This window comes from Vanessa atalanta, chromosome 7 (assembly GCF_905147765.1).
Source record: "Vanessa atalanta chromosome 7, ilVanAtal1.2, whole genome shotgun sequence".
Lineage (NCBI taxonomy): Eukaryota > Metazoa > Arthropoda > Insecta > Lepidoptera > Nymphalidae > Vanessa > Vanessa atalanta.
In genome coordinates this window covers 7062264-7076418 of record NC_061877.1, presented here as the reverse complement: position 1 = coordinate 7076418, position 14155 = coordinate 7062264, and the positions used below count along the sequence as shown (strand labels likewise).

The 14155-nt window shown below is 33.6% G+C and overlaps 1 protein-coding gene across 1 annotated transcript in view; it reads right to left on the bottom strand.

Annotated features, from left to right (window-relative positions):
- The window catches only part of LOC125065436, a 31975-nt gene extending 18738 nt beyond the window's left edge, over nucleotides 1–13237 (bottom strand). Inside the window, exon 1 of the mRNA XM_047673017.1 lies at nucleotides 12795–13237. Within this exon, the coding sequence (XP_047528973.1) occupies nucleotides 12795–13148 (354 nt within the window). The 5' untranslated portion in view covers nucleotides 13149–13237. The remainder of the gene's footprint in view (nucleotides 1–12794) is intronic.
- Between the last annotated feature and the right edge of the window lie 918 nt (nucleotides 13238–14155).

Sequence of the window (14155 nt, the reverse complement as noted above, 5' to 3'; positions counted from 1 at the left end):
AATAACTCTCATAATAAAATCAGTTGTGCTGTTGAGGCTCACTAATAACTGGTTATTTGGTTATGTACCTATTTATAAACATTAACATTACCTACAAATGTTTATCGTAAAATATTATATATTAAAAAATAGTAATAGTAATAATAATAGTAAAATATAGTAAATATACTTCTACACAATCGTAGTTAATAAAAGCAATTGCAATTCAAACCAAACAAACCCTTAGATAATATACTAATCAAATATCTAAATAAACGTTTAGAGATTATAAATTCTAAAAATCTTTGAATTTATAAATCATTAAACTAAAAGAGTTTTTCATGAATATTTGTGTTATAATATCACAATAATATCAATGAAAAAGTAAAAAATATAAAAACCTGTTTATATAAAGTAAATAATTGTACTTAGATTAAGATTTAACACTATCTCACCTGCGTACACGTTCATTTATGTATGATGCAAATTAATTAATAAAACTCAAGTTATAAATATATTATTAAAATTTAAATCATTTTAATTACTCCTAAGAATAATGGTTTATTCCGAAATCGGTCGTTATTTCAAAACTGCGCTTCACTGCACAACTATGTGGTATCTCTTTGTTTCCACCACAATTCCAAAAAGCTTACTTTGTTTAAAATTATTTTAATAAAATGAGTTATTATATACCAGACATAATAATAATTATTATCTTGCAAATAATATTTTATCATCAGGATAATTTTAAACTACTTGACTTTACTCAATATAAAGTTATTTTTCTCTAGTATTTCACAAGTATGCTTGTGACAAATTGACAACAATTTAAGTCAATTTTTGGTAAGAGGCTGTGGCCACCGAAATTGGTGTCGTTATCCTCAAGTCAAAAATTCATCCGAAGATGTCAAAAGTGCTTTTATCTTGAGCGATGACATCACATTATCACAATATCAGTACGAAGTCGAACATATCTATACAATCGTATTTCTATGAAAAAAAAAGTCTTCATGGCATCTAAATTTTCATTTATCCTATGAAATATACCGATTGTGATTTATATATAGTATATATATATAACATTTCTTTTATGTCACAAATATATGTAACATAAAAGGAAGATTTCACAACATGCTCTTTTGTCTAAACATATGAAACTATATATATGAAACTATATATATATATATATATATGACTGCAAAGAAAATATTGTATTAAGTTAATGATCCTGATTTTGGTTTGTAGCTTTTGTATACGAATATTATATCACTTATGAAGGTCATGCACAAAGGTGTATGTTATTCGGGTAACGTAAAAGAAATTGAAAAGGTAATTCCATCCGCACCTTGTTATGACGACAACATTTGTGTACGAATAAATAAGTAATTTAAGCTCCAAAAGTTATGTCACGAAAAAAATGAAAGAGCATAATAATGTTACAGATTACATTATCGCAAATATTTTTATGAATATTAACAATGTGTTTTTAAATGTTGTACTGTCTCGCATTGAGAGCCGCGATTGCCCAGTGATTGGAACGCGTACATCTTCACCGATGATTGCGGGTTCAAACCCAGGCAAGCACCGCTGAATTTTCATGTGCTTAATTTGTGTTTATAACTTATGTCAACATCGTGAGGAAACCTGCAAGTGAATAATTTCAACGAAATTTTGCCACATGTGTATCCAGCGCACATTCGGGCAACGTGATGAAATAAACTCCAAACCTTCTCCTTAAAGGGAGAGGACGCTTTAGCCCAGCAGTGAGAAATTTACAGCCTGTTACTGTAACTGTCTAGCATTAAAAAGCCGATTTTAGCATCAAACAATTCACATAGGCGGAATTTTTCAATCAACTGCTTAATTGGTATTGATCTGTTGCGTCCGAACATAGTTTATATTAAATTAAAGCGACAACAATCGATTCAGTTAAAATTTTGTTGATTATAATTTGGTCAACCAAAATCGGACCATATAAAGTCACTTTTAATGAAATCAACAAAAATATACGATTAAAATTTTGTTTATTAAACACTTGATCTAGACACGCGGTAGCGTGTCAGCCAAGTTCTAGTATCAGAACTGGCGTGCAGCACCGTGTGTAATATTACACGAACCATTTGGAGCCACTTTTGACCTCCTCATAACTCAAAAACTATTTGACATAAATGTGTCAAATTTGGCTCATATATTGAGACTCGTGAGATACATATGTGTTCCAAATTTCATAAACGCATCTCAAATGGTTATTTAGATATTAACGTCTAAAAATCGTCATTTTTATCACTGACTGACCTATAGATCAAAACTATAACCTACTTCCAGGTGACCTAGAAAGTTCAAATTTGGCATGCAGGTAGATAATTAGGCCAATATAAAGGAAAAAATCTGAAACTGGTAATTTTTTATCATTTTATTATAATTTTTCATTTTATTGGGTCTATAGGAACACTTATATACTTATAGTTCCTGTAATAACTGTAAAATAAAAAAAATGATGTAAGAACCAGCAATCAAAACTTATGACAGCAATAGCGCACGTAAAATAACAATTCAGTTTAAACATAATTTAATTTGCGAACTAGAAGCCAAACCAAGTTACAGATATTAAGTAATGTACATATATGTTCAAAGGAAACAATTCTCTATTTGCTTAGCATATTCTACTACTATACACAAATCACAAGGCCTTCGCCTTGGCGGTGTTCTTTTCGACATAGGCTCCTCTATATTTAGTAAAGAGCAGGCTTACGTTGGCCTCTCTAGATTTAAAAACTTAGATGGAGTACATCTTATCAATTTAGGTCCAAGTCAAATCAAGACACAAGAGAGCTCTATTGTAGTGTACAACCGTTTGCGCACATTATACCACCCCTACTTGGGAAAATTAAGTATAAACAGAAAACGCGTAAAATATATCCGGACACTGAATGGGCAATTCACTAGAACATTTCAGAGGTACCTACAAGAAAAATAAGAACGTATCAAAAAAAAGACAATTATACCCCGTAAACATAAGAAAATAGAATAGCTTAACAAAAACCATTTGGTATTAATTTTGTTATTAATAAGTACCTACTAATAATTTATATACAAAAAGTAGTGATATCCCATCAAAAACATAAATGTAAAAATGAGAGCCAAGTTAAATATTATGATATATACCTTGGTTGTTGTCTTCAACGACAAAAGAAGTGAGATCTAAATTTGTGCCAAGTTAAATAGTCTTTTCTGAAATTTATTTATAACTACATAAAATATCATTTCTTCTTATAACTTGGGGTAATATATTGTTGCCTAAGGTCTGACTTGGCTAGTTCTCATATACGAATTATATTATAGCCTTCGTAAGTTCTAAGCCTGTTACAAATGAATTATAAACACAAATTAAGCACGCAAATATTCAATGGTACTTGTCTGGATATGAAATCGCAATATCTGGTTAAGATTCATGTTTTCTAGTGACTGGACCATCGCAGCTCTTAATGTACGTTAATACTAACTAAGCAATACTGAGCTGTCCTCAATTCTTCTTAGATGTTCTGAGTTATAATTTGTTATTCTAAACACAAACTACAATTTGTGTTGATAAACATATAAGAACTAGCCAAGTCAGACCTTAGGCAACAATATATTACCCCAAGTTATAAGAAGAAATGATATTTTATGTAGTTATAAATAAATTTCAGAAAGGACTATTTAACTTGGCACAAATTTAGATCTCACTTCTTTTGTCGTTGAAGACAACAACCAAGGTATATATCATAATATTTAACTTGGCTCTCATTTTTACATTTATGTTTTTGATGGGATTATTTATAACATGAAACTTTCTTCTATTATGAATAAACTTAAATTAAATTAAATTAAATTAAATACCAATTTAATAGCGGCTACCAAATTAATTGGTTTGGTATTAATGGCTAAATATATAATATTTATCTTTAGGTACCTTTAGGTAAACATACCATTATATATTTCGCCACCTTTTTAAAGGAAACTTCACACGCACGTTTTTGTTGACTCACGTTTCGTCACATCGTTTCCTATTTGGGACAAAAATTACGAAAGAATAAATTGATTTTACTTTTGTCAGAGTTCCTGTTTTTTGTATAACATAATCACAGGTGTACGTCAGATATATGTGTGTCAAAAAGTTTCGTGGTTCGAAATTTAAAATGTTTCCGCCAAATTCTTGTTTGGTAAAACGGATAATATTTACATCGTTAAATTTACATTATTTTTTTTTTAAACATATGTAAACGGACGGGCAAACGTTCACCGCCTATAGACATTTGTGCTGTAAGAAATATTAACCATTCCTTACATCGCTAATACGCTAACAACCTTAGAAGCTAATATATTAAGTCATTTGTCTCTGTAGTTATACTGACCCACTCACTTTTCAAGCCGGAACATATCAATACATAAATACGGGTGGTATTTAACTAGACGGGCATTGAAGAAAGCCCTAATACTAAGTGAAATTACTATTTATACTCGCATAATTAAATAAATTATTGAAAATTACAAAGCAATATCCTTCCCAATTATTCAGTGATTTAGACACAAGTTATCTTGTCTTTGTTCAGAGAGAAGTACTCCAGCCTCCTTTCATAGCAGATTCTAAACCCTTTGCGCAGAAATTGACTATATTAAGGCAGCACAAAAGATAATAAATACGATTTACTGTAACAGAAAACATGGTTTATCTGTCTTAATGTCGGTTGTAAAACCAGAATAATTTTAACAACCTTAACATTTGTTTAGCTCCGTCAATATTCCAAATATTTTCTGCGCTTACAAACTCAATAAACACAGTTGCGTTCATGAAATGAAAAATGTTGTTATCATATTAGAAATAATTAAAACAATAAGAAAATTTGACGCGTTCTGAGTATCTGAATAATATGTTAATCTTTCGCAACATTTTATTATTTTTATCCTATATATTCCAAAAACAATTACTTTTATGAGTGATTTTAATGCAATTTAATTTTAATGTATTCATTCAGAGTCCTCGGTACGTTGAAATATCTACATAAATGAAAGAATTAATAAGTTAACTTATAAATAATGACGCTTTCATTTCTACTATTTTACTAAGCGCTTGACGTGCGGGTAAACTAATCTAATTTACTATATACAACCTTTCCCAAGAACATTGGCGCTATAAGAAATGTAAACCTTTCCTTATACTGTCAATGCTCATCTAAATCTGATTAAGAAGATGTTAACGATGATCAGGACCTTTGTCTTTTGTGCTAATAACTACACCTTTACCAAAAATTTCAACATATTTATTGCTTGTAGCCTGAATATAAGGTAGAAAATGACCAGTGCTTAAAAATGGCATTTCCTTTAAAGTATGGGGCACTTTCGTGTATATAATTACATTCAGTATGCTTAAAAGCAATTTATACGAAGTTTTTATGTTGAATTAGTTTGTACATTCACTTAAAGTTACTCAAAGATACAAATTGATCCTATCATACAGTCTCTAAAAACGTACTAATTTTATTAAGTTCATATAGAAAAGTTATCACGGTTTTTAAAATAACTGGTGTATTTTCAGTCGTATACAGTCTTTTGAAAATAACTTTTTAATTAAGATAATTATTTAAATCGCATATGTGTTTTTCATATTTTTTACCTCCGTGTGACTCAGTACTATGCTTAAATGAAATATACTCAGTACTATGAGACATGAACTTAATTTATGAAATCGAAAACAAAATCAAAATGTTTCTTTTTGTTCCAGTAGGCTTTATTACTTTCAACTCGTCAGTATACAAGCTAAATAAAATAAATCTACCACGGTTTCTACAGACAGATATTCTTACGTATTATTCGTATATTAACAAATTAATTCCAAATACTTAGTTTTCCTAAAAACAACAACAGTTTTCCATAAGAGGCATTATTACAGGCTGTCATTGGACTATTTTATATCACATAGCATTATATGTGACAGACACCTTATTAAAAAATATTGTGATTTATGAACACCGCAAACCAAAAGCCGAGTGAACAATGAATAGCATCACAAAACATTGTGGTTTGATGTTATTTGTTCGTCGTCAAATTTGCATATTAATATTTCTATTAGTGCTTATAGTAAATTAGTTGTATGTTGTTTTCCCAAATTATTTTATTATTGAATCAGTCAATATCGGTAACTTGATCATCGACATATTACATATTGAGTTTTAATTAAATACACATAAACATACACTTACGTAAGTTACTTTTTACATATTTGTTTTTAAACTACATATAACATCAAAAAAGTCGCTGTTATTGTTCGACTAAGTTAGATTCAAACTTATCTAATAGAACAAAATCGAAATGAGATCTTATGATCATAACACATAGTAATTAAATACTGATCTAATCTAAATAATCAAAATAGGTAATCAGGCTCCTTTACTTTTGCCTTAAAACAAGTACCTTTCTTTCTTCTCTACTTAATATATATATATATATATAATATGTATATATAAGGATTGTGCTCGATTACGTTTACGCAAATGTTACAGAAATATATTCATAAAACTTTTTGATTATTATCCAAATACATTTTAATAACTTTTTTGTAGATACATAACGTATATCACGATCGTAATGAAACCGCTTTATATGACCTTGTTTATGAATTATGATAGATTCAAATGTGTTTATGTGTGCGTATTAATTATATACATAGACGTGTTATATATATTACTATTTTTGCTAAAATAATATATTAACTGATCAATGAAATTCAATACGAGCCGACGCCATGGCAAAATAACGCCAATGATACTAGTTGTCACGTTGTATTTAGCAATATTTGCCAGTACGACGATTACGTAAGCTGTAAGATCAGGGCAGAAGAACGTTTCAGCAGCCTTGTAATCCTAAGGGTTTTTGTTCGTTTACTCCCATCGCTTTGTCCGAAGCTTAGTTGTTCAAGCGCTCGCTTATCATAATACTTGAAAATAACCTTTTTAATTAAAAAAACAACATGATAATATAATTTAACTCTGAACAAGTCACAATATGTATTGAAGTTTTCAACCCTCAAAAGTGAAATAAAATCGTTTATTTATGACATAATAATTATTGTTGAAACTATGTATATATTTTAAGCCAAGCTTATACCAGTGGCACCAACCGCATTTATTATACAAAAAAATTTTCATAAGATAAGACTCGATTTTATTTTAAAATACCAGCTGAAGCTGAGGCATTAGCGGCGTGTAATGCAGCATGTTACGAAAATTCATTGCCATCGTGATCTTTTAACGTTTAAGTCATTTTATAATAATTATTCATACTTTAGTGACAGATAAAAATATAAACTATTAGGAAACAGCGTAAGTCCAGGGCAGAGAGTCTTAGACTGCAACGCAATTTGATACTAGGGCACGCATTTTCGACTTTCCAAAGTTACGTCTTGTCCACCAGCACTGGGTCAGCGTGACGGATTATCGACTCATTTTTTCGTTACTGAAAAGAGACTAAAGGGTCTGATATTATGATAATTATAAATATATGATATCCTGTACTTACTGCTTGTTATTTTGTACCGAAAAACTAAAATATTACAACACTGTATGAAGTCCTAGAATATTTCATACCTATTACCACCCCTTATAAAAGTGTTTTATAATATGTTTAATAGCCTATACTAACCATCGAACTTGTGATTTTTACATTATTAGGGCTACATTGCCTGGTTTGGGTAATCCAAGACTATATATTTGCACACAAAGTAGTTCATGAAATATAAACATAAGATAAGCAGACACCGTGAAAGCAGGAAGATATTATTTATATAGTAATAATATAAAATATGTTCATAATTATTATACAAATCGCTTTATTTGTTTTGTGTCAATTAACAACAACAAGCCGAGTAATTGAATGCTTATATTTATAATTTAGTTTAAATTTGTAATAGTCATCTAATTTTATCTGTAATTAACTGATTCTGTTCATATTTATTTATTAATTTAAAATGATTTCAACCATATATGTCTATGAAGTATTGTGAACCGATTGTATTGAAACAAAAAAAGTTACCTGAATAGCAACGGAATATTCTGTGACAATTCCTACTTATATTCAATCAACTGCTTCTGTTAATTAGATCCCATCAAAAACATAAATGTGAAATGAGAGCCAAGTTCAATATTATGATATTACCTTGGTAGTCGACTTCAATGACAAAAGAAGTGAGATCTGAATGGGTGCCAAGTTCAATGATCAGTCCTGAAATTTATTTATAACTACATAAAGTATAATTTCTTCTTATAACTTAGGACACAACTTAGATTTGGCATATTATACGTAAATATATTTAAGTACCATTATATGCAAACATACATCGAGACTCCGATACTAAAAGAATTTAATTTAAATTAAAAAAAAATTAAGCGTTTTTCTTATCGTACAAATGATGGAAAAATAGGTATAAGCAGGTATTGCGTTCTGAATATCACCTATTTCTGTTATGCGTCATCTCAGTTATTGCCTTGGGACAGAATTATTGGCAAATTGTTCGATTCGCATTCTGGCACGAATCATACGTGAAATGTTAAATATGTATTTGCCAGTCTAAGCCTAGGTAACTATTAATACATTATGTTCATAAAGCGTCCGTTTTGTATGTAATATTGTGGTATAATCAAAGTAATATATACTTTATTTTATTCAATACGTTTATATAATTTGTCTCATACGAAGACTATAGGTAGGACTGAAAATCGAACATATGTATATGTGCTAGTTATAAAAATATTTTCTCATGATGATTTATATAAGATAGACAACTGCATTCTTGCAGATCTTAGAAGCTCTACAACAGAGTGGGAAAACCAGCAGCCTCCTAACACCATTTTAATATTATATGCACAGAACTTTTCGTTTAATTCACCCATAGTCAGGTGTATAGGATTTAGGCAATATGCTTGAAAGATTATTAACCTCAGCTTTCTCTACAAAGCGTGCAAACATACATACATATGTATCAACATATGTCAGTTAACAGCAGCCTAAACATACCTACATATACATCTTGGCAGTATAAGGAAAACATGAGTGCTTTTATTTTCTTGCGAAACACGCTTCATTTATATTTAACAACATAGACAAAATGGCTTTGAGACCAATTTTATAATAATCAATTTATAATAAAATAAGATAGAGTATTTTATGCGGATCAAAGTTCACATTTTGAGAGATTACCGGTATTGGTCTTAGGGCATTGTTGGTCAATTGTCTGGGTAGGTCCCACTACATATTCTCACACCAAACATAACTTGATATTGTTTTATTCCGGTGAAAAGGATAAGTAAGCAAAAGGGACATATCATCTTAGTTCCCAAGACATGTTAAGAATGGTTAATTTATATTAACAGGCCCAAAATTTATACTGATTAATTACCATCATTTGCCAGTCTACCTGAAAAATTTAAAAAGAAATACTTTACGAATACATTTTTATTCAGTATCGTGTCTATATAATACCCACCTACTAAATAATTTATATTTGTGTATAACGTTGACAAGGAAACCCCGCTGTCGTAATTTAGATTTTCTGAACAAACAAGCAATCTGTCTTCTATCGTCGAAGGAGGCAATTATTATTTCGTACCACATATTATAAATTACATCTATAACGACGAACTTTCAGACAAACTCATATCTATAAATGGTTACTCACAGACCGTTAATAATTGCAGGAAGCAAGGGCATACATTTATACATTTAGATTTTATCCAAAAGTCATTGGTGTCACAGTTTGAATACAAAATAAGAATAAGTAATTAAGTAATTAACTGCGCGCAACAAACTAAAAAAAAAAAAAAAACAAAAAACCGGAATGGGTTCCACCGCAAAGGAACCGAGTTATTTATCTTTTTCTCCTTTAAGCTTACACTAACGTTTATTGCTTTTACAGTGGGAACAAATCGAAATAAAACATACAAATGTAAGAGTATATAATAATTCCATATGGTTTAGAACAACTATCTTGTTTTGCAAATATGCAAACTTCTTGTAACGCGATATTGCAATATAACGTCCTATTTAGAAGATATAAAATTAACTAATTAAGAAACCGATTTTTTGTTATTTTTTTTTATTAAGAAAGTATTTTACTTAAAATACAACTAATATGGTTTTATTTTATAAACAATATATCTTAAAAATAAAAATGTAGGCATTTATAACAGCATTTCTTATCTGATCTCCGAACGTATTTGAAAGGAAGTATACGTCTCGTGACCGCTTTTCAATCTTTCTAACTTTTCGAACTTTACTGCTTTCTCTAATCCGAAACTAAAATGTTATTTCATACAATAGAAAACTAAATTACATTATAATTTGTTAATCGCAATAATTAAATTTCGATTACAAATAATGTCCCCAGTATCAAGTTTTTATAAAAAACGAGATAGCCAATAAAACAAAATCAGATTTTGTTTCTACCTACATCTTCGTTTACTAAAGCACTTGACGGATTTTGATACAGCAAGCACTAATAGAAAGAAAGCGATAAACAAAAAAGGTCGTGAGTATTTTGTACCCGCATTACAATATTCATACTTAATTTTTTATAGCTAAGAGCAGTTTTCATTTTCGTCGTGGGGTTGCTAGTATAAATTAAAACAGTATATACTCCAATAAAATCAAGACCTAATTGCTACAAAATATTTACTGCGTGTAAATAACAATAATATTTATTGTGAAAGTAAATAATAAATATAAACGACAACTATGATGCCGTAACTTGATAGCTGTCACTGGAAGTAAGCTATAACTGTGAAATGTCACAGAGAAACCACATTTAACACGAGGGAAAATAAGTACAAAATACAAGCATGTGCCGATATAGCTAGCTCGATAGAACACGTGGATTGAACGAAGATCGCAGGTTCAAGTTTCACTCGTTTTAATTTACTTAGAGATTGTCGGTTACTTTATTTTACCTATCTGGCTTATCATTACAAATGAAACAGAAAACGTTCAAAGAAATATATATTTTTTACAAAGTTATAGTAATATAAATACTCTGTGTGCGGTACAGATGGACTTAAAGCAACGATGAATGAAAACTAAACAAATGCGAGCAAACCACTCTAGCGCCGCACCATTCCATGCAACTCCAGTCGGGCCAGGTGTCGTGGTGCAAATTATTATATATTGCAAACACTGGTAATACGTATTCGATACTCGTATTTGCATCTAATAGTCTCCACCGCGTCCACGTTAAATCATCGCAGTGCATTAACAAATATAATCTAATCGTTGTACTTATTTACTGTCTCATTCTGACATTTAACATCTCACGTACACTAAGATATCTAATAAGCACGAGCGTCACTGATACCAATGCATGCCGAGTAATTTATAATTAATATGGCTATAATAATGTACAAGTACTAAGGATTCTAATCCATACCGTAGTGATCGCCTAACGGTCGAAATGCAACCGAAATTGCTAATAAAACAAGTGTATGTCAAATAACGCGATATGTACATTACGTATATTGTCATGTGTTGGCAGTATGAAACTATGAAAGTTTTATTTTATCTAATATAATGTATTTGTAACGCAAACGTTGTAAAAATTTGAACTTTCTGCACTCCTTCTCAATATAAACTTTAACTATTTCAAATCTCACACTCCTCCATGCGCGCAATATGCTTAAAAAGAGTTACAAAGTTTTCACTTCACGTATTCATATATTCATAGATTTAAAAGTAAAGACTATGAATATGAATAAAGTCAAATTTACTTGATTTATTAATTATCATTCCTAAATTTATTTTAACTGTACAGATCCGCGTCAGAAATTGTTTAATGAATAAAATGATAATTAAATCACAGAAGACTGAAGACTAGTTCATAAATACGTTCAAGTGAGAGTTCTACCTTTTTTTTTTTTTTTTTTTTTTTTCGCTGGAAAAACGCGTTACGCGTTTCCCCCACGTGGAAGTGGGGGGGTATGTGGGACTCGCCGGTGCCCAAGATGGATGTGCGACAAGATAGCGGCACACCGGAATACCCACTAAAAAACCAGCGGTACCCTCTCCGTCTCATCGGTAGGCGCCACGGGATCGCTTTCGCATACTACCGTGACGCCCAGACGGTCGGCCCACCTATGCGGGCCTCCAATTCCTAGGGGGGATTCCCGGGGTACTGAGAACCCTCCTAGCTCCTGTGGCGCCTATTGAGGCGGGGGGAGAAGGTGCGCGTAGCGTTGTTTCCTCCTCCCCGGTCTTCTTCGGCGGATCGGGTCTGCAGCAGCGTCCACCTCCCGCTCCCGTTCCGCTGCCTCCTTCTGCGACATAACGTTTTCGCAGAAGGAGCGCATTTCTGACCAGCACGCCTCGCTACCGAGCATTGCGTTGATGACGCTCGGCAGCGAGAGGTCTCCGCCCAAAGACGCCACCAGGGAATGCCTCTGGGGCCCCCACGCAGCACACTCAGTCAGGGTGTGGTACGCCGTGTCCACTGACGCGCCACACTGATGGCAGGAGGGTGACACCTCCCGCCGCGCTATCCCGTGCAGGTACTTACCGAAGCATCCGTGCCCGGAAAGTACCTGCGTCATCCTGAACGTGAGCGTGCCACGCTTTCTCTTGACCCAGCGACTCAAGTGGGGACGAACCGCCTCCACTGTCGCCAGGCCTGCCGTGGGTGACCCCAGATCCTCCTCCCATCGGGCGATCAGGGCTTGCTGGGCTATGGCCCTGATCCGCCCGACCTCCGCCAACCCTGGACGGTCGCCGCCGTTCCTCGCCTCCGCCCGGAACCGGTACACCTCTGCGAGCACCTCTGCTTGGAGTTCCCAAGGTGGATCACCCGCGAGAAGTGTCGCCGCAGTCCATGACACCGTACGGTACCCTCTTATACCTCTCACTGCTATGACCCTCTGCGGTTTCCGCAAGAGGGCCCGATTGCCAGCGGTGAGGGCGTCTATCCAAATCGGGGCACCGTACAGCGCCATTGACCTCACTACACCGGCATATAGTCGCCGACATAGCGATCCCGGCCCTCCCACATTTGGTAGGAGGCGTCCCAGGGCGGCAGCGGCGTTGATGAGCTTCGGCCCGAGTTGAGCGAAATGCTGCCTGAAGCTCCATCGTCCGTCCAGGATCAGGCCCAGGTACTTCATCTGGGCCTGCACCTTGATCACCGTCCCCTGGACGGTGATACTTGCCCCTCGAGGGGGTCCCCTTCGTGGACCGTGGAAAAGGAGAGCCTCCGTTTTCGAAATGGAGACCCTCAGGCCCAGCGCTTCCATCCGGTCCACGGTGAGAGCAGTTCCGACTTCAGCCAAGCGGGCTGCGTCCCCAAAATCTTGCCCTGTCGCCGTGATGAGGGTGTCGTCCGCGTAACAGAGCACCCCCATCCCGGGAAGGACGGGAGCTCTCAAGAGCCAATCGAAACTAACGTTCCACAGGATTGGGCCGAGAACCGACCCCTGTGGAACGCCGCAGCCTACCCGATGCCGGACTAGCTCCCCATTGACCCCCACCCAGAGGACCTCCCGGTCCTGGAGGTACGCTTCCAACAGTCTCCTCAGATAGGTCGGCACCCCGTGGTATAGAAGTGCCTCCCTGATCGAAGTGAGAGTTCTACCTGCTTAACAAAAAAAAAAAAAAAATCATGGTACTCTTAAATAGGACATATTTTTATCGTAAAGTATTAATAATTAAAGAACAAAACGAGAACTTTACAATACTAAATTAACAAAGGTAAGTATTCCAATTTAAAATTTACGTAACCATGATTTACTTTACGAATCCATTAATTATGGTGAAAATGTGTACTAATATAATTTGTTTGATGAGTAATAAATGCTTATATTAAATAATATAATATTAAAGTATATAATATAGTATATAGTATATAACATAGACTACAATGATAAACTGCTTAAACTTAAACATAAACTACAAACGGTTGTTGATGGAATCTTCCAATAAATGCTAACGGAGGATATATTTAATTTTCAAAGACGGAAATATTTTGCCAATTTAAGTTTATATCTAAACTACTCAGGTCAACGACGCTTGTTATTTCCATCGCAGTAATAAATATATTTCGAATCTATAATAATACTATATAATGTATATGAAAGCAACTATGTTTGTTTATTAAATCTACTTAATAATGACA